The sequence below is a fragment of the Manacus vitellinus genome, unplaced genomic scaffold (genome assembly GCF_001715985.3).
Source record: "Manacus vitellinus isolate BGI_N305 unplaced genomic scaffold, ASM171598v3 scaffold_4_pilon, whole genome shotgun sequence".
Taxonomy (NCBI): Eukaryota; Metazoa; Chordata; class Aves; order Passeriformes; family Pipridae; genus Manacus; species Manacus vitellinus.
Genome location: NW_021940604.1, coordinates 41,301,423 through 41,324,433, shown reverse-complemented (window position 1 = coordinate 41,324,433; position 23,011 = coordinate 41,301,423). Strand labels below are relative to the sequence as shown.

Below are 23,011 nucleotides of genomic sequence, written 5' to 3'. Positions count from 1 at the left end.
ACAAGAAAACTAGTGTATTCAACTTAAGTCATGATAGCTATCTTTTGCAATAGGTATAAATCTTCCTGAAATGTAAGATTATTCTATTTTTTTCTCTAAATTCTAATAAAGCTTGTTATGAAATATTAAGTTTCATTATTTCTTGAAAGTCTTGACTATTAATTTCTCCTTCTAAAGCCAGATAATACTTCATATGCAGGAATGCATACAAAAATCTACTTTTTTTAACTTGTTAAAAAGTTCTGTCCTAGTTATCAATTAATCAGATAATTAAAATTAGAAAATAGAGACTAAGAAATAGTATCTTAAGCATTTAAAGTTTATTATATTTATCCTTTATCAAATAAACTTTATGTGACAATGTTCTTTGTGAAGTAAACTTTTATATAGTGAAGCTTTTTGCGTGTAAAAGCCCATTAAATTCACTAATTTAAAATTCAAAAAAGTCACAAGTCTAAAAGTGCTAGTTCTATTTATTTCATCACAGTTTGAGTTCTGATGCTTCTAATGATTGAAAAGCTTTGCCATTAACTCTCCTTTCCTATCATAGTGGAGAATTCCACAGGTAACAGTTGCGCTGGTGCTGCTACTGCCTGGACTACACTGAGAGACCTTGCCAGAAATAGCCCTGTAAAGTTCCAGATGCTGCCTTTTTTTCTTTTGTAATTTTTGCCGAAGTGGCCGGGTTCGCTGCTCAAGTGGCCCACAAAACCTTATGAAGTTCAACAAGTCCAAGTACAGGGTGACCCACCTAGTTAGAGGCAACCCCAGATATGAGTGCAGACTGGGAGAAGAACTCACTGAGAGAAGACTTGTGGAGAGGGACCTGTGGATTCTTGTGGATGAAAATTGTACATGAGCCACAGTGTGCACTCACAGTATAGAAAGCCAACTGTAAAAAAAGCAAAAAAAAAACCACACCTAAATACCCAAAAGCTGAATCAAAACAGAAGTGGCCAGTAGGTCAAGGGAGGTGATTCTGCCCCTCTATTGTGCCCTCATGACACCCCACCTGCAGTACTGTGTCCAATTCTGGGGTCCTCAATACAAGAAAGACTTGGACGTGCTGGAGTGGGTCCGGAGGAGGGCCACCAAAATAACTAGAGGGATGGAACACCTTTCCTATGAAGACAGGCTGAGAGAGCTGGGGTTGTTCAGCCTGGAGAAGAGAAGGCTTTAGGGAGACCTCATTGCAGCCTTCTAGTACCTAAAGCGGGCTTATAAAAAGGAGAGAGAGGGACTTTTTATATAAGGGCAGATAGTGAAAGGACAAGGGGAGATGGTTTTAAACTGAAAGAGTCAGGTTTAGAGCAGATGTTAGGAAGCAATTCTTTATGGTGAGATAGTGAGGCACTGGAACAGGTAGCCCAGAGAGATTGTGGATGCCCCCCACCCCTGGAAGTGTAGAATGGATGGGGCCTTGAGCAACCTAGTCGAGTGGAAGTCGTCCCTGCCTATGGCAGGGGGGTGGGAATTGGACGATCTTTAAGATCCCTTCCAACTCAAACCATTCTGATTCCAGTACAGCATTTAAACAATGCAAAAAAAGTTTAGGATGCTGCGTTCAGGTTTCTCAGTTAAATTAGAATAAGGGGGTAAAAAGTTTCAAAAAATGTAACTGTAGCTAGTGATGCTAAACTCCCAGTGTTCAGTTCATAGCTATAGCTATATACCTTTACCACAGAAGTGGATAAAGCTAATCCGCTTTCACTCTGAAGAGAACTTAGAATTCTTTTATTACAGCAATGGTTGAAAGACTGAATATTTGAATAAAAAAAAATAACTAGAAAGACATAGGTGGGTGGAAAAAAGTATTCTTCGCTGATAACTTCCTACATATACTTGAAGAATGGAAATAACTGGTAGGATTAACTATTTGTTGTGCTACTGGAACTAACAGTGCTACTAGAATGCTATTGCAGTTCAGAATCAGCAGAGCTAAATTTATCTCAAAGCATACAGGAATATGTAACAAATCTGTTTTACTAAAATGATAATATAATGCTTTAGGTAATCTTAATATATAATTGCATCTCATTTTAAGGAGCAAAAACAAGGAGGAAAATATATGGTAATGTGATTTGTTAATGCCATTGGGCAGCTGAACCCAACACAGCTGCTCACTCACTACTCCACCATGGTATAAGAGAGAGAAATGAAAGAGCAAAAGTGAGAAATACTCGTGGGTTTAGAAAAAGAGAGTTTAATGGGGAAAGGAAAACTGCATGCAAGTAAAGAAAACTAAGAAATTAATTCACTGGTTCTTATCACAAGTCAGATATTTGGCCATCTCCAGGGATGCAGAGCTCCATCATGCCTAACAGTGACTTGAGAAGACAAATGTTACCTACTTCCTTCTTCCCTCAGTTTTGTATGCTAAGCATGACACCAAATAGTATGGGCTGTCCCTTTGGTCAGTTGGGCTCAGCTGTCTCAGGGGAGGCTGTGGCCTCTCCCAACTCCCTGTGCAGCCCCAGCCTACCTGCCACCAGGGTAGTGTGAGAAATGGAAAGGCCTTGTTGCTGTGCAAGCACCACTTAGCAAGAAACACTGGTATGATATCAACACTGATTTGGTCACAAATCCAAAGCAGTGCACCATATGAGGCGTTATGATGAACAGTAACTCTATCCCAGCCAAAACCAATATAGATTTAAAAAAAAAAAATGTAAAGCTTTGTTTCAGATTACAAGGAAGTTAATTCAATGACAAGGAACTTAAATGAACTTGCTTGAAAAAAAACCACTTGAATTTGTCCAAGAAGTTCAAAGAATAGCAGATTTTAACTAAGTCCCAGTTAGCAAAGCTGAATAATTCTCCTGGAATTATGTGCAATCTGTACTATGTTCTGTTTCTCTCCTGGCTGATGTACAGGCTCCCCATCCAGCTGTCAAAGCATGCTTTTTATTTTCTGAAAGTCCGGCTGACACAGCTGGCATAGTCTGAGTTACAAGCTTAGGGAAGAAAGCTGGTGAATCCTCTCAGGGACTACTTGCAGATGGGTTATGCTCTGGATTCCTGCCTGGTAAGTAGAAAGAATAACCAGATAGCCAATTTCCTGTCTAACTGCAGTTTTTGCAAAGTAGACTGGAGAGAATAACCGTGCCTAGTTATGATGGCAGACTATAAGTTCAAACAGTTCTTGCACTGCTAACTGCAATGGATTAATTTTTCATTGTGTAAATGATGAAAATCATGTGCCTGTCAATGATAGATTTGTCACTCAAAGTTGGTCTGCAAGGATATCTTTTATCTGCAAGGATAAGTATCTTTTCCAGCCCTGTTACCAATTTCAATTCATAAACAGTAAAGAAATAAAAAACATGGCAGAGCTGCATTGTCATAGAGGAGTATAAGCAAAGTAATAAAAGAAGGCATAGAAATGATACAGACATATTCCCATGAAGTACAGTAGCTTTCATCATCCACATTCAGGAAAATAAAATATATTTTTCATTAAAAAAATACAATACTAAGGAAGACAGAAAAAAACTATGTGTAGGGTAAGTAAATAAGTTTATGTGGAATTTACTGAAAGAAACATGAAAATTTTTGATGATAAAGACTCATCACCTGTAGAAAAGATAAAAGTTGGTGTACTTTCTATTTAAATGTTTCCTTGATAAAGTACATACAGATCCTTTTTCATCAACTTATGGCTTTGTTTGTTAAATCAAATAAATTTTCATAAGCAATTTTGATTATTAACATGAACAATCATAAATATATATGAGGTTATGCATATACTTAAAAATGAGTTTTATGTTTGTACAAATATGGTTTTATCATTGATATGTAACTTGGATGTCTAGGTATTAAAAAATCCACAATGCCCAAACTGAAACTGTACATGGGCCCAAGGATGTTTATATTGAACTTATTCAAGAAAAATGTCAGTAAGATGCAGTCAATGGCTCAATGTCCAAGTTGAGACCAGTGACGAATGGCATTTCTCAGGGGTCGGTATTGGGACCAGCATTGTTTAACACCTTTGTTGGCAGTAGGACAATGGGATTGCATGCACCCTCAGCAACTTTGCTGGCAGCATCAATCCGTGTGGTGCAGTTGACACACTGCAGGGAAGGCATGCCATCCAGGGGGACCTTGACAAGTTTGAGAGGTAGGTCTGTGTGAACCTCATGAAGTTCAAAATGCCAAATGTGAGATCCTTCCCCTGGGTCAGGGCAGTCCCAAGCACAAATACAAGCTGGGTGGAGAATGATTTGTAAGAAGCCTTACAGGGGGTGTTGGTTGACAAGAAGCTCAACATGACCCAGTAATGAGTACTTACACCCCAAAAAGCCAACTGTTACATGGACTGCATCATCAGAAATGTGGCCAACAGGTCAAGGAAGGTGATTCTCTCACTCCACTCTGCTTTCATGAGACCCCATCTGGAGTATTGAGGCCTGAGGCCCTCAACATAAGAAGGACATGGGCCTGTTGGAAGAAGTCCAGAGGAGGGCCACTGAGTTGGACAGAGGGCTGGAGCACCTTTCCTATGAAGACAGGACCAGTGCATGGGGGCTGTTCAGCCTGGAAAAGAGGAGGCTTTGAGGAGACATTAGAGCAGCCTTTTGGTACCTGAAGGGTGTCTACAAGAAAGCTGGAGAAGGACTTCTTACAAGTACATACAGTGATAGGACAAGGGGAAATGGATTCAAACTGAAAGAGGGTAGGTTTAGTTTAGATATTAAGAAGAAATTCTTTACTATAAGGGGGGGTGAGGTACTTGAACGGGTTGTCCAGAGAAGTTGTGAATACTCCATCCCTGGAAGTGTTCAAGGCCAGGTTGGATAGAAAAACCTTGTCCAGTGGAAAGTGTCTCTGCAGGAGTGCTGGAAGTACTCCTTCCAATCCAATGATTCTGTGAAGATACTATGTTTTTAAAAATATCTTCACCAAAGAAAAACATACCCAGGTACACAGTGCAGAGATGAACACGTTGTCTAAGGTGTACAGGCTATTTAAGAAACGACAAAAAGAAGAGTAGTTGATATAGCATTCTAAAATTACAAAAAATTAAAATATTTTGTTGAAGAATCAATTAACCTTGTGAAGGGATCCCAGTTTAATCACGTAGATCATCATTAAATTTGACCGTAACTAGGATCATAAGTAAAGATGCCCTTAGCTTTTGTATGCTCTAGTAAACCCCAGTGACATGCACAGGGGCTATTTTCTTAAGAAACAGATGTGCCAAATTGATCACTGATGGCCTTTATAGTATCGCTAATTTCATCAGCATTGATTTATTGTCATTAAAGTGAACTGTGTGAATCTGGTCTCAGGACTTTCTGGTTTTGTTTGGACTGAATATCTGACTTGAGGGCTGCCTATTGAGGTTGGATGCAACAACTGACAAATAATGTGGGCAGCCTAGACTATAATTTGGCTGCAGCAAAACCATGCTATTAATTAGTTTAAATTTTTATTTTCAATTGTGAGAGGCATAACATATGCAGGTAGTGTGCAGTTTTCCTCAAACACTGTCACTGTACTTCCACAATTCAGGCAGTATCTTCACTTTTTTGGTCCTGAGTTATTTTTTAAAAAGGACTGCAAATTATGTTGAACTTCATAAAATTGTGTGGTAGCTTTTGTGAGGTTTCATTTTATTGAACTTTTTAATGGTGCCATATTAAAGCTTATTTTCACTATTTATACAGACTGCAATTCTGCCCTTATCATCCTGCCACACATAACATCCTTCATGTTATTTCTCTGATGATTCACATTTAGTTATATATGCACATATTCTGCTTGTCCTTTTCAGATCCAGACAATGGATTAAAACAAATCATTGTGCTTTATTAAAGTAGATGAAGCCTTTTTGGAACCTTAAAGGTATAATGTGAATATCAGAAAACTATATGAATTAAAAAAAAATCTCCAAAATTCAGTTGTAAAGATGGACAAATAGCATCAGAATAACACTGAGACCTCTGTCTACTTTTACTGCAATGTTTCTAGTCACAGAGAAAATCACTTCAGCTGGGATTCATCTCATCTATCTTCAGCTGTCTAAAACTTCATTTTCTGAATGTAAGCTCTCTCAGTTAATGCTCTGGTACGTTAGACTGGTACCTCTTTCCAGCAAAATGTTCATCTCACATGTATCAATTTTGTCTCTACAACTACAAAATAGGGAAAGCAATCCTTAATATATCAAACCATTTCCAATTTTCTTTACAACAGTGATAATTGCCCTTAAAACAAAAAAACAAACAAAACCTATTGAACTCTCTCATATTAATGCTGATGCTACCACAAAATGAAAACATGTACATAATGAATGTTACATAATTGTTTCTAATATAAATCAGGCATCATGGACTCTACTATAATACAAATAGAAAAATACTTTCTGTCGTGTTTCATCTGACCTTTTTATATGGATGAAATAGAAATATATATCAATTGAAATAACATACAATGAAAGTGATGAGTAGCTCAGGAGTAATGCAGAAATGGGTTTTTTAAATCCAAAAAGGGAGGTTGTCATGGAAACAGCTGGGTTAGATATCTTTTTGTTGCTACAATTTTATTCAGCTGCTGCTTATCTTTTAAGTTATTTTAAAAAATTAATCTTTCTGAAGTCACTCATGATTTTATTTTTCTCAAAACAAGGTGCTATGTTTAGAACTTTTCAGATGTAAAGCAAAGTCTAATGGCATATTCATCTACACTGAAACATACAAAAATGAAATCTTCCATTTTACTCCTACTCTCATCTATCTGAAAGACTAAAAGAAAAAGGTGAGTAAAACAGTGAGTCACTCCCTCAATAAAAGGCTACCATGGCACTCCACACAATGTTTTACTGAGAGTGAACTAAATGAAAAAGAAAACCTGTAAAAACAGTCTCTCCAAATTTGAAATGCTTAATTCTACATTAATAAACCAGGAGATCTGAAAAGATCAGTTAAAAGAGTTCATCTATCAAAGTAATTAAAAACAAAGTTGAAAATTAAAACAAATAAATAAATACCAGGTTAATCATAAAAGGAACACAAGTACTCAGTGACAAAGTAAAGAAAAATTCTTGCTAACGAGCCTGCCTGCAAGAAACATAAATTTAATTAGTCTATATAAACATACCTGCAACAAATAAGCGTTTCTAAATATTAGTTATCTTAGAGAAAAAAAAAGTGAAATACCAAAGGGAGAAGAATGGAAAGGGCAACAAGTGGCATTTCTTCAGAAAATAACCTGAAGCAAGCATTATAAAACAAACTTTGAAGGAAAAAAAAAAGAAGAAATTAATAATGTTTCAATGAGCAATATAAATAGCCAAAATGAAAAAAATAAACACGAGGGACTAATAAAAATGATCTGAAGACTGAGCCACATAAAAGAAGAAGAATGTACAAAGAAACTGCAAGTCAGTAAAATATATAGGCAATGAATCCATGGGTTTTGAAAATGTACATGTTATTTCTTGAAACAAGAGCAGATCTAACACTCTCCATGGATACTTTTTTCTCTACTAAAAATGCTGATTCACTGATAGGTAAAATGTTTTGTGGACACATTAATCTTAACAAATCTTGGAGCACAACAAAGGTTCAAATAATGTCCTCCAGGCCTTCCTCATCAGTTATCTGCCCTTCAGTTTTCTTGATAGACTCTGTGAAGAATTACATTCACTCTGTATTGAGCCAAAACCATGTTAGCTCCAATATCACATATTAAATCTAATATCATATACTAGCTGTATCACCACTGAAATTTTCTCTGCCATTGGTTCCATTGATGAAGATGGATTTATGTTGCCCATTTATTAGACTGAATTCAGAATACAAATTAATCAATACTGATCAGTCCCTATGTTTCTAATGAAAAATATGACATGGGGATGGTGAGTGATGGCAAAAAACTGTGCCTATCATGTTTTCCTTAGTATTTTTCATTCTGACTGGAGGTTTTCTCTGCTCCAAGTAAAGAGGCTGCAGTTTCTTTTGATCAAATTGATGAAAAACATCTTACCAGATGGTATTATTTAACACTGAAAGACTTCTTGCTGTGTTGGAACACAGATTTCAGACTCTTTGGAATTCCTTGCTTTTCTAGTGCCGTCTTCCAGGCATAGCTGCTATAGGTGCAGCATTTGTCTCTATCACAGTTCTGAGCAGAAGGTTTGGTGGACTTTTACACCCTGTTTATAGGGCTTATGGTGCTTTCCCCATATTTTAAGAATCTTATTAAAAATTCCTTATGTTAATTTTATCAATTAATAACCTGACTAGAAAGTTCTGTGTCTGGAGATGGTGGTCATGTAGTGTCAATGTTGAGTCTGTCCACAATGGTCCATATATTGAGTGGGAAGTGGAGATCACTTTTCCAGAAGCTACTCTTTTAGGAAGGTATAGGTATAGAAATATACACCTTTCAGATATGTATACATTAATATATATACACATATATATATACAGATAAAGGTATATAGATAAACAAGTGGTGTTGAGGTAGTATGTTCTATGTCCCAGAAAAGAAAGATCTATAAAAGGACGCAGTCTTAACATTATTTTAAAAAAAATCCCTTAAAAAATTCACTGTTGATAATCATACACCATAATCAACCAACACTGTTCATCAGGTAAATGGAAATACTATTATCTAAAATGCTTAAGTGCAAAAGTAATGCTTGTAAAGTCTCCTGTATAAGGTCATCAGAATATGTCAATAAGCTATATTATTACAAAATTACTTTCCTGTTAAACACTTTCAAAAGATAGTTACAATGTTCACCTGAAAGACTCGTGTCTTCTACACAGAAAAAAAAGGAGCAACATAATTATTTCACACAATATCTAAAGACATTGTCTGATTCTATTTGATCCATTTGTATATTACTCTTTCTTAGCTTGAGATGCAAAAGATGATTGTGCTCTGCCACAAAAATCCACAAGAGTGGACCCAGAAGAGTCCATGTACCTTTTTATACTTTTTGATGGATGGGCTTCTTATGGTGTAATAACAAAATTAGTGTATAGTACAGGGACATTAAAAAGAACAAAACCAAACATGCAAAAAGAAAAAAAAAAATCAAAACAAATTGCTTAAAAGGAAAGAATTTACTCTAGTTATCTATTTTTATGTTAGGTTTCCAGCGATGCCAGGATACATTTATGGGAATTAATGATCTATATGATTAAATGACCTCATTTCGTCCTATTTAGTGACAATATCTTATCAACAGTAGGATGGAATACTGAAATAATTTCTAAGAAATATCTTGGCTTTACTGTAGAGAATGTAATGAATTATTTTTAAAGCTGTGAAAAGAAGATTTGTCATATAAAAATAACAGTTTAAGAATTAAAATTGACCACATGTTAAGACGTTGAACTACTTGAAAGTGACTAAGAAAGCACAAGGTGTATTTTCATAAAATTAGCACATGCAATTAAATGTATATATTTAGATTTGCTAAATAGATATAGTTCTGATTTCTTAACAGGAAGAGAAATCATACTACTCAAGGATGAAGGAGCTCTACATGTTTGAAAACTGAAACAACTTAAGTTAACTGTGTTATCTTTTGAAGTGATACTTTTGTTAGAACTGAGCTAGTAGTAAAATTATCCAACATTATAATGTAGCAACTTGTGTTTTCAGGCAATTTACAGACATTACTTAATCATTACAATGTATTTGTGACATGGTTACATTTGTTTATCTACACCTTCACCCAGAGACTATGAACTGCGATATTAATTAATTTACCCAAGGGCACAAATGGAATCCATATCACATTTAGATTAAAATTCTCCTCTTTTCAGCTCATTGTTAGGTATGCACATCACTATGCAATTTTCTCCCTCTTTAATTCAGTTTGCTATTATATTAGTAATGGAACTGCAAATTGTAATACAGCAAGTGTTAACTCTTTTCAAAAATAACTGATCATTTCTACAGATAACTCCTGATTCACTGTGAATTTTTTTGATCATTTGACTGATGATGTAAAAGAACCACTGCTATTCACAGCATTTTATTAGAGTCAATAGAATGAAACTCATAATTTCTACTGTATGTGTCCATTACATAAACTTCATTGTTCCAGATGATATGCACACACTGAGAATTATAAGAAAAATTAATTGGATAAGAAAAAGTTTACAGCCTGACTTTTCTTTAAAGAAAGAGGCACAAACGATCTACTAAGACAATGTCACAACAATTTTCTTTTCTATCACTGACACGCAGTGCATGAAAGAGATCTCCTCTCACATCTGTGAAAGAAGGTGCAGAATGCTTCTGTTTAAAAATCCGCTATGGGTAAAAGTTTTAGCAACAAGAGTTAAACACGTAAGAATCTCTGAAGAACAAAGGAGATAATGTCTCTGTTAATGTTTTCTTACAGCCCTTATTCAGTGAAACTTGACATGCTTACATTTGCCCCAATGAAGCAACAAACTTGAAAGCATCACCTTACCTTTGAAGATATCGCTCAGTATTGTCTTCAGTTCCCAACTCAGTGGAATACCACCCTCAAAGAATTTAAGGATCTCTTGATATTAACTATATTAAAGTGCTCTTTAAATCAGTTGTTCCAGTTGAGAAGGATGGTTGGAGACCTGTATTTCAGTACTCTGACATTTCTAGGTTTTACTGATCACCATCAGTATCTTTGAAACACCACAGTACAGTATAAAATTAATTTTTCTGATGTTATTTTTCATATTAACAGTGACCTTATAAATGCATGTCAAAACAAAAACCTTTTCATGATTTACCAGTATTTTCTCATCTATATTTATGAATGAACTTAGCAGTTGCAATATCTCTACCACAGGCTTTTTTTGCCACAATGTTTAATAAAAATGGAAAAAGCTGATGATCAAAGTCAAAGGATTTCTATGGTCAGGAATTCTTAGCCCAGCCTCTTCTATATTTTCTTAGTCAATACACAATGATATGCAAAATCCCAAATTAAACAGAGTATATATAATTAGCAAAGCAAAAATCTCCAACGTTATATATCTTTCTCCCTTAATTTTGATTGGTCTTTTTACTTTGTTCTTATTTCACTGGCCACCTGGCCTGATCCATCTTAGATGTCCCTTATATCCTCTACCATATCTTCCACCCTTATACAATACTTTGAATACTTAAAATGCCACGAAGTACACATGCTCAGGCTACCAGAATGAGGTCATACAAACATTAAAGCAGTGTTCAGTTCTTTTAGGTATAAGTAATTTGACTAGCAGAATAGGATTTCAAAGACCAAGATTTTGTATGTTTGCTCAATTTCTACATTTTGCTGCCTAAAACCTACATTTTCTGAAAGAACGTGTTGCTATAAGGTGTTGTTGCCTGTGTATTTTGGTGCTAAAAAAAATCTCCGGAGCAGTTAATTAGGGGTGAGATAAGAAAGGGTTTATTTGCCAAGGCTAAGATGGTATACGACGCGCGCACCGGCCGTGCCTGAGAGGTTACATTTTATAACATTATCCATCCAATCCCAGATGTGTCCACCCTTTGGCCCTTCCTCTGGTCTGCCCGGGGCCCTCCCCCTGAGAATTGGGTCTGGGGTCTTTTTGGGACCCCTTACTTCCTCATCTTCAGCCTCATCAGAGCACAAAGAGTACATGATCACCTAATTTTTGACCGTAGTCTGTGGTTTAGGCCCTGATATGCTGTTCTCCAAACAGTCTGGGCCTTTGCCTTGACAAAAGACTAAACACTGCTACTTAATTCAGGGGTAGGTTTGATATGGGAGGCACAGAATGGGGTAAGAGGGTTAGGGAATGTGTAAACAAGGGAAAGGAACAGGGTAAAAAAGGGGTTTCTGCTTCTAAAACCTACCTATAAAATTTACAAGTTTTACAAATATTAGAAAAATAAAAAATCATTAGGGGCTTAAGGTATCATTGTCTATACAAATAGGCACTAAATAATTAAAATCTCCAGTTCTGTCATATTTCTTTAGCAGGCTGTTTGTGTACTACAAGTACTTTTTAATCTATGTGGCTTATTATTTAAAAGAATTCATTATGATGAATTTTAAAAATAAGAGAAAAATTTATTTTTTTTAGTCTGGATAACTAGCTCTGTGCCTTTCAAAATGTAAGCAGAATGCTATCACTGTATAAGGCTTTATAGCACTGGAGTAGCAGATGTGGAAGTCACACAACCACACTATTCCAAACTAGCAATTGAATAAAAAGTATAAATACTTACCAAATGGGCAATTGCATTTGAAGCCCCTTATGTCCTCTTCACAGGTTCCTCCATTCCAACAGGGTCTGTCTAGACATTCATTCACATGAACAGAACACGTTTCTCCTGAAAGTTTGAATAAAAAAAAAAAAAGAAAAAAGGCTGTGAGTTGTCATAGTCTATGTGCTGACCCCACTGGCCAAGGTACACTTACTGAGTACACAGGACTACTGATAGACATCCTGTATGTCAAGAATTTTTCTCCTTCATTGGTTACAAGACAGTCCATTTTGACAGGTAAAGTTGGAAGTGTGACAATCAGGAAAATAGATGGCTTTCTTACTGAGGTTATGCATACTTCTGGAGTTTTTTCCATTATGCAAAATTACTGTATTCAAGCAATTTTTGTCCAGTTTTGTGAATAATTTTCTTTTATGTCTTTAAAAAAGAACTGTGAAGTATGACTGCATATGAAAATGTGGCCAACACTAATTTACACAGTGATGTGTAATAGTACAGTTCAGCCTATGTTCTAAAGCAAGTTGTCAGTCCTGTAATATTAGACATTTCTCTTTCTTTGTTTAATACAAAGAAGGAAGGTGATCAAATCACTAAAGAACACTTAATGAGGAAAAATGCAAATGAGAGAGGATGAAATAATTAAGAGCAAAGATGGTATAGTGAAATGTAGATTTGTAATATACAAAAGGGGTTGCTTTGATTTGTAACAGAAGAAGCTATTTCCAGCCACAGGAATATGGAGGCAAATCGTGTTCAGTAGCTATGACAGGTCAGCAGTGTACAAAGCATGCTGAGCTTTCCGTGAACCGCAAAGCAGAAGATAAAAGGAAAAAAAAGCCGAAATTCCTCTGAATTCTTTGCACTGTGGAAACTATTTGGTCTCCTATCTGCAGCACACATACATACCCTCTCAGAGAATCATATGAATGAAGACAGTCAGCTATTAAAGTCTGTATTTTCTGAATCTACTAGATACAAAAGGCCACCGTTGGAGAAGCCCATAGTAACACCAAGATTCTCTTGCACACTTAAACTTATGACAGGATGGTTTCTATTAGGGTTTTTTCCTACTTCTAAACATCTCTTCGTTTTCTGTAAGACTTCAAGATACATGGATGAAAACGGTGAGACAAAAGCATAGTCCAGGGAGAGTTCAGGTAACTCAGTAAACTAAAAAGCTATCTGCTAGGAGCAGCTGCTGAGTGCTGCTTAATGTATGCCATGGCAACAGTGAGGATTACAGATGGCAAGGACTGACCAAAATATAAATTCATTTCTCAGTTCTTAAATTTTTTAAAGAATTTTCTCTGAAGTGCTGATAAGGTAGTAGCACTATGTGCAGTCTTTATGATCTCATTCTGATAATTTGCATTCCTTATGCTTTCTAGTTCAGGTCCCTGATTATGGTGGGTGACTTTTGAGGAAGATAAATAGAAATGCATTGGCATCTGTTTTCTTCTGGGTAGACAGGTGGAGAGTTTCCTCTAAAATTAATTATCTGGTCACAAGCCATGGGTAAGTTGAAGCATGTGCTAGAAAAACTCCTTGAAACACACTTTTTCACCTCCCTTGAATTGTTAAAGGTGTAAAGAAAATGCAATTTTAGGGGAAATGTTGGAATGAGATCATCCTCATTTACTGATGATATCCAAGGTTTGTTAACATCTTATTGCCTTTTTGTGAAGCTATCTCTGCTTTTTTTCTGAATCTGAGGCAGCAAAGGTATCTTATGAAACTGAAGAGTACCATAATTTTAATACATGACTGCAGCAGGTATAGCAACAATTCCTTGTGAACTGTTATCATCTATCTTCTTTGATTTTCATTTCTTTTGGGCATAGGAAATAGGGTATGGCATTCAGCAGGAAAATGAGTCAACTATATGCATAATTCTGACTACGGATCTATACTTTAAAACTGAGGTTTTAGGGTGAAATTCAGTTCCCTAAGTGTCAATACCTAATGCAATATAGGATGTCCTGTATTCAATCTTGAGAAAATAGTCCTTACGGGACAAAATGGACAATAAGCAGAGACAGTTGCAAAAGTTTTATAAAAGTTCAATAGAATGGTCATTCAGGCTGTAAATCCTGATGAGATGGTAGGAAATAAAACAAAGGAACAAAGACACAGAGAGTAGTGGAATATTCTGGAGTATTCTCAATAAAGAACAAAAAATTAGTCTGTAGTGGGCAAGGCGAACCCTTTGAGAAAATCAAAATCGAAATGGCACCTGATCAAAAGGTTAATTCTGTGGCTATGTTTTGACTGAACTATATGAAATGTTACAAGACCTGGGGAGTCCTGAGAGGATGATGAAATAATGAATGTTAGAGGTAAACTTGGGACATGAGATGAATGTTGGAGCTTTAGCTGAGTGAAGGAATAGTGGCAAAACCTAAATGTATGAAGAAAATGTGAGAAAGGAGACAAAGCCATTTCCCTGTTTCAAGTTTGACAGGAAGTATAATGATTCTGTCAAAATGAGAAAAGATGTAGAAAAAGATAATTTATTTTCCATCTTCATTTGGAAAAATATAAATTTCTTCTATAATGTATAGCTAAGAAATTCTCACCAGTAGCATCAGAATCTGAATCTAATTTCTGATACGTTGCCACTAATCCCCATTATTTTAAGAGTTCAATGAGTACAGTGTTTCCGAGTGTATTAGTCTGTATTACACCACATCATAGATTAACAGTTTTAGTTCCAGTTTAGACAATTAGTCCCAAATATCCACAACAATGCTGTACAGTAGAGATACATATGCTATACTTGTTTAACAGACAATGATCTGGTTTCAGGTATTTTGTTTTTATTACCTATGGCCATGCTACATGTGTATTAATTCCATTCTCCATTTAAGAGAAGAAGAAAATGGGGGCACAAGGTGCTGATTTTATGTGAGAGGCTGTTACCACATCAAAATTACTTCAGTTGACAAAGAAGCAATTACAAGCCACCTCATCTGAGTTATCAAACACTGAGAATATCTTTCTTATAACTAATGAATATATTTGTGAAAACCACTGCCTGATTTACAAGTTGTGCTAGCTAACAGTACTCACAGACTGATTTAGAAAGATAACCAAACTTTCTGAAATATTTCAGCTGTTAACACATTAAACTGTTCACTTTTAATAATTCACTGTTTTTATTCCTGACAAACCTGCAGTATTTTTGACAGAAACAGCTAAGACTTTAGTCTCTGTGTATCTCTACTACCATTCCTTCAGCATCTCTTCTGTTTTATGTCTAATTTAGCTATCTAGCCACTGGAAAATGTACTAATTACAGTTATGAAAAAATGATATTATTTTTCATCTAAAAGTTAACAGTGCTGTTTTGGTAATTCTGTACATCTCAGAATAGGCTAGGAGAATAACATATTTTTCCTGTGAACCATGTTAAAACTTGGAGAAGCTTTCATGTTTTAGTGCAATTTCTGCCAATCAAATACACACGTAGTGAAAATAGAGGTAATTGCTTTTTGTGTACTGTAGACAATGATTAGCTCTTCTGATTATGTGTTATAACTTGGAGTGCCATTAAATTGATAGTTGCACCTGACAAAAGGCATATCTCAAAACTTCTTACAAACAGCTGCTATGGGAATTTAAGAATTCATGTCCTCAGAGTACAAAGGTAATATATGGACAGTATTTAAAAAATATTTCAAGAGAGAATCAAAGAATCTATGAAGCTACTGTGAGATCATATTTTCTGAGTATTCAAGACATGAAAAAAGCTGGACAGATACAAAGAAGCCTTTTTGTTTTCAGTATGCAGCTCATCTCAACTACACATTTGAAATGTCTGATGAGAATATCCTTTTAACATCAGATAAAAATCATTAATTGGCTACAAATTACTTTCAACACAAAAATATGTTAATATAAATATTTTGTGGGCTTACACTTTTAAGGGTAGCATTAATACAACACATCTGAACATAATTACTAGTAAAATGTTATTTAATAAATCATAGCTCAAGGTCTGAGTTCTTAAACACTTTACAGGGATCATGTCACCAGATTCTGAAATACAAAGAGAATGTAAAAAATTACCACAAGCCAAGTCTTCTACTATTAACTCTATAGCATATTTTATGCTGCGTAAAATTGCAGTGTTCTTAAAATATGTAACAGGAAATTATAGGAAAGTCTGTCACTCTTGCAAATTGCATTGCCTGATCTTTAGAAGCAACATTTTCTGCCAACACACTGATGATACACAAGACATTTTTTTACAGGAATACAAAAGCCTTGAGAAGAGCCTAAGGACTGAGTAAGTGCATGCTAAAAAAAATAGCAGAGATGTTTTGTCCTCCACCAATATTACTGATATCACTTACTCTGTTTAAAATAATCATGCTATTTTAGCAAATGGAGAGATTCCAAAGTTCTCAGGTAAATATAACTGGAGATCAAAGGGTAAAAAAAAAAACCATTGCTTTTCATAAATCTAATGGATGAAGTCTCATTGAATTCACTTCAAAAGTGCAACTTTGTAAGATCATTATATTGAAAGTTTGCACCTTTCAGTGGTTCACACTTTATTTCTGCTTAACTTAAAGACATTAACTTCATACTTTATCCGAACTTGTGGAACTATTGTTGGATTTTGTATAATATTCACAAAACTGAGTTTTGTTTTGATATCAGAATAAGTTTAATTTCATACCATTCTCAAATAAAATATTCAGACATTAGAATAAAAACTAAATAATTTGAGAGATTATTTTCATAATGTAATACACATTATATTTAAAGTATCTATTATAAAGTGCCACCACTACTATAACATCTCTGTCTGAATCACAAAACACATGCAAAAATATATAAAAAAAAAGTTTCTTTTAAATACTTTTTGTACCAACTTTTGTTTTTTAGGCAAAATGGAATATAAAGTTTGATGATGCAAAAGCAGACAGAATGACCACAATTAAGAAAAGGATGTTAAAGAATATATTTTTTAAATAAAACTCCTCACTAGAGGTTATATTCAAGACATAAAATGAATCTTTCTATTCCAAGATCAGATGAAAAGCAGGTGATTTAAAATTCTCCTTAATGTAAACTTAATGAAGTACTGTTGAAAAAACCAAATCACCAAAAAACTGAACCACAAGGGTTTGTAAAGTTCAACTAGTATCCAAAGCATTAACAATTTCTTTGAGGATTGTCTTTGCAACATTCCTGCCTTACTGTCCACATTTTGTAAAATGTGTATAAGTACAAAGCATTCCAATCATGTACCTGATAACAAAGTGTGTAATTTTGTTGCTTGCTAAGCAACATAAGTTATTCTGTTAGATAAGACAGGTATCACCCTGAGTAATGTTTCAGCTTACTTTGCAGAAAATGCAGTTATGAAAAAGCAAGACAGGTGTTCCAGGTGTGGCTTTTGTGAACTTGACAGATATTTCCCTTTCTCAACTTTGTTGTTCTACACGCTTGATTGTTTTTTTTTCTTTTCTTCAAGATCTTTTCTGTGTAACATATTGTAGTAGTTAAAAATCCAAAACAAATTTAATTTTTATTTACCTCATGCAGTGTAATCCTTTCTGTGAACACTTATTACAGATTGAAAGTGATTTATATGAGGTGTTAAACCATTCCACTGGCTTAGCATCTATGAAAGAGTTTTAACTCAGAGAAAGCATGTGACTGTTCAAATCTAAACTGCCAAGAGTCCAGCTCATCTCTCTCCATGGGATTACATTGTACATCTGACAGGCAGGCTACACTGGCACAATGTGCCAGCAATAATCACTCTTCCCCAGAAGAAGCCAGCCAGAACTCCTTCAGAAGCTGCACTGCCCAATGCCCTGAGCCACACACCCAGCCCAGGCTTGTTGTAAAACCAATTAATAACGTACTGAAAGTACCAACACTCAAATATTTGCATAGACGGACTTCAAATTTTACATGGACTTCTCCTGTGTATTTGTGGAATAAAAAAGCAAAAACAAAGCACAGAAATTTAATGAAATTGAAGGATTTCAAAAAGGCCCTTATGACATTTTCCTCTTTTGGACAAAAAGAGGAATACTGACGAGCATCACATATAGCATATATTAATGTCAAACCCAAAAAGTCACTGGAAGGCCTACATTAGTGATGAGCTTCAATACTGTTGTTACTTACACATGGCTAAAGCAATGATAGATCAATATCTTGCTATGTGGGATACAGTATATATTCAGAATAAAAATATTTCCCAAATTTAACTGTACGTTATATAGATACAAACCCTCAAGAGAAACCAATGAGGCAATATTGTCTATCTGCTTTGAGTTCTCAGTAGCTGCCTTCACATTTTGTGGGCATCTAAACAGAAGAGTTTTAATATAGGATGTGTTAGAATAAATACAGCTTTTTTTCCCCCTGAAAAATTCCAAGATCTTCCTTTAAACTAGAAATAAACACAGTGGTATTTGTTTAGAAATACCAGTCATCATGAAAGCTGGAATTATTTGGTGCTGAACATTGATGTATTGAGATAGTTAACACAAAGATACAGAAAAAAGTATAGACTGGGAATTTTTCTGAAGGTGAGCAGCACTAGGTTATGTTTGAAAAACTGAACCAGAATTAGGTGATATACAGTCATCACTTAATCAAAAGTTAAAGAAGTTATTTTCTCAATTTTTATAATTGTATTCCAAACTTCTGAGTTTGAACATGGGTGAAATTCTCTTATAGGCAGTGGAGAGTGCACCAGGCATATACCAAATGTCTCCATATTAAAGTTTCCATCACAAGTATCATTTACAGTTCGAAAGGAAAGACTGTGGTATATGATGTTACAAAGCATTTGTTTTTATTATGAAAATACCCAAGCCTTGCATTTTTTTATGAACTTGTTTTTTAAAAAAATCAAATCCATTGCACTGCCTAAGAGGTCCCTAGCTAATAGAACACAAAGTTTCTGAGGAATGTTGATAGACATCAGATTGATCAATCAACTAGACAAAGTAGACAGATATGAGTTGTCTGTTTAACATTTTGCTTCTGAAATAAAAACTGATTCTAATGTTATATCAAAGAGAATACAGGGATTCATTTAATAGCAGGAGAGACATCAAGTCACCTCCTACCTAATAAGTGGGAAGTTATTTACAATATCTATGAATCCTAATACACAGAGTATGATAGTTCCACAAATACATACAGAGTACTGAGCAACAATAATTTCCATTTTACTCTTTAGCTTATTCAGTATTGCCTTTGCTATTTCAGCTGAAAGTGAATTTACTATTTATGAAGAAAAATTAGGTACATCTGGATATGTTAGAATGCTGAATTACAGAGAAACAACATAACAAACACACACATACAAATGAGATAAGAATAAATGTGAGGTTTTTAGTATTACACTGGGATACTAATCACTGATTCATAACATGAAGTTATGACCAAACTTTAGATCTATTTTGTGCTGGAAAATATCCTAGGATCATAAACCATAGAGACTATGAAAAGAGAATTTCTATGGTACTGATAATATTTTTGTTAGTTTTTATTAATTGTTTACAGCTTAAAATCAGAATTTAATATATTCAGTACATGTGGTAATGAGTTACAATTAATGAGTAATATTGTGACATTTTTCTTTAAATTGACTTTGGTGGAAATGCTATTATATAATACCTCATTGTGTGAGAAAATAAAGGGTTTTTTTTAAAAAAAGATTTTTTCAGTAATATGTAATTCATCATGGCTAGGCTTCATGAACGAAGATTTGGGAAGGGCTCCACCCACATTTGCTACAAACGCACTGGTGGCTAAAAAGGCCAATGCAAGATGGACAAGTCCTGTTGCAAAAGGCACAGCAGAAAGACTCCTTAGGTGGTATCGACAAGACACGATTCTTTCTGCCTTGTCTTTTCTCCTTGAGAGTGACCCTGTGTGCGTTCTCAAAACAAGCAGCAGCATTATAGATGGTGTGTCTCCAGACCTCCCGACTGGAGGCCAGAGTAATATGTAATTACATCGTTTATGTAAGCAAGTTGTGCCAGGGGAGCTTTAGAGTGGATATTTGGAAAAAATTCTTCAGTAGAAGGGTGTTCAGGTGCTGGAATAGGCTGCCCAGGAAAGTGGTTGAATCACCACCCCTGGAATCTGTTCAAAAGGTATGTGGACGTGGCACTTGGGGATAATGTTTAGTTGTGAACGTGGTGGTGGTATCTTAATATTTGGACCCAGTGATCTTAGAGATCTTTTTCAACTTCAATGATTATAAAATTCTATGATGCTATGATTTTTGGGTGCATCCCATCAGGGTTCATGGACAAATATGTATTCAGTTTGCCTAAGTATTTCCTCTCCTGAGTCTCATCCATCAAGGGTGTGTCTTCCTTGCTTCAGACTTTTTCTCTGGTTTCAGGTTGTTGGATTATTGAAGGACAGCCTCACCAGCACAGACTGAAGCAAAGGTGGCATTCAGTACCCAAACTTCTCCATGTCCAGTCTCATCAAGGTTCTATCTCATTGAGCAATGGGACTACATTCTCTCTTCTCTTCCCTTTGTCACATACATGCTTACAGAAGCCCTTCTTGGTGTATTTCACATTCTTGTCATACTCAACAGCATTTGGGCTTTGACTTTCCTAAACTAATTGCTGCATTCTCAGATAGTGTCTCTATTTCCTGCCGAGTTACCTGTCCTTGTTCCTGTCCTCTCTATGTTTCCTTTTTTGTGTTTGAATTTGGCTACGAGTTCCTTGATCATTCCTACAGGCCTCCTGGTATTTTTGCCTGCTCACGAGATGAACTGCTCGTGATCTTAGTAGTCATAGACTTTCTTGGACCCTTCTTCTCTCTGGGGTTTTATCCTACAGGACTCTTCCAAGCAGATCTTATACCCCACTCTATTGTAGAAGATATTTGGGTGGTTGAAGTTCCCCACGAAGTCCAGCAAAGTACAAAATAAGGGCTGAAATTTCAGCAGCAAAATGGAAATATATTATGTTAGATTTTGCACAGGTGAGCCAAGTATGTTTTCTTCACTTGTAGTCAGACGTAGTTGTGCTATCTTGCTGGAATTTAAGCCACTCCTGGGACATTCCTTTGTTTTGTTGCACATTTATTAATAAATAAGCATGAACAGGAAATAACACCTTTTAATAAATGTAATTCAAATTACAAAGAAATTATATACTCAAATTGAGGGCAACAAACCTGCCAGTGTATACTTCCATAAATGTAAATATATATATATAAAGGAACATAAACATACTCAAAATTAAAAATGTTAATGATAAAATGCTAAAAGCTAGCCAGAATGTATAATGAAAAAAGATCAGTAAAGTTATAATTACTTAATAGTTCAGCACTTTGGCAGTGACCCAGAAAGATCCAAATACATGTTGAACATCTCAGGGGTTTAACTGGGACAGACTAAATCTAGTACTACACGCACTGTCTGAATTGGAGCAAAAGCCCTCAGCAGTTTGAAAGAGTAAGCTGTAAATTAATGATTAGTTAGTACAAACGACACTATACATAATATACTATTTATTTTTGTCTTCGTTAGTGATAGCATATCATAGATTATCAACAGAGAAGCATTTAGCGCATTGATAACTGTGCTCAATGATATAGACTGAAGGCTGGAAATGCAACACTTCAGTATTGCTGGATACGAAATTATTTTCTGCCTCTCACATATAGTCTGAATATCAGTATTATTAACACAAAGCCAAAAATTAGTATAAAAAGGAATCGTGTTATCAGTTTTGTAGGATTCGTCTAACGCAATACAGAAATTTACAGCCCATCTCTCCCTAGAAAAGATCTAAGACAGGCAGATGCCCTATCTCCAGCATATAGGAGTCACTCAAATATAGCTCTTTATATCCTACACATGCAGACGGATGATGCTACTGATCTCATTCCTCCTCATGCTTAGATTTTCCTGTTCCGTACCAAAGCATTTGTTCTTATTAGCCTATATATTACTAAAGCCATGATATAAGACTGCATAACTGTGAAAATAAAATAATACAATTAAAATTTTGTTTTGGAATTTGATAAATTTTTTTTGCTAACAGCAGCAAAGCTAAAGCTCAGAATTGTACGTTTAGTGAAGGGAAGGTCAGCTGAGGAACAATTAGGACACACAATCTAAGAATTTAAATGCTAATTCAGTTAAAACTCCTGTAAATCATACAACCATGAAAATATATGCATATTCATATATATATATACATCTCTGTTATTAAACAATTATATAAACATTGCTTACATAAAATGGGACATTCACATCTGTAATACAAGGCACTTCAAAAGATAAAACTTACCTTTGAACCCAGCACTACAATGACAAGAAAAGTGGCCACTTAAATCCACACAAGTAGCTCCGTTTTTGCAAGGTGAACTTAAGCATTCATTAATTTCAACTTCACAGAAGGGACCTTCATATCCGGGCACACAATTACAACTATAATTATGCAAGTTGTCCTGGCAGAATCCGTATTCAGAGCACTGATTTCCAATGCAATTGTCTATATCGAGTTCACAATATGTGCCAGTGTAGCCAAGGGGACATATGCACCTGTTATTGAAATGAGAAAACAGGAGAGGAGAGGCAAGGCGAGGTGAGGAGAGATGAGGAGAGGGGAAAAGCACCCCCAGAATCACCAGCCTGGAATATAATGGTCCATAATAGCTATATTGTTAACAATATTCTCACTTTGAATCACTCACAGATGAAGCACTTTTTTTTTTCTATCTTTTTTCTTTACCTTTAGTTAGTCATGTAAAGACTAACTAGTCATGTAAAGACTAACTAGTCATGTAAAGTCTATGTGAA

The 23,011-nt window shown here is 35.3% G+C and overlaps 1 protein-coding gene across 1 annotated transcript in view; it reads right to left on the bottom strand.

Annotated features, from left to right (window-relative positions):
- EYS (eyes shut homolog) overlaps positions 1–23,011 on the bottom strand; it is a 766,416-nt gene that overhangs the window by 649,338 nt on the left and 94,067 nt on the right. Inside the window, 2 exon segments of the mRNA XM_018077885.2 lie at positions 12,193–12,297; positions 22,500–22,753. Coding sequence (XP_017933374.2) covers positions 12,193–12,297; positions 22,500–22,753 — 359 coding nt within the window.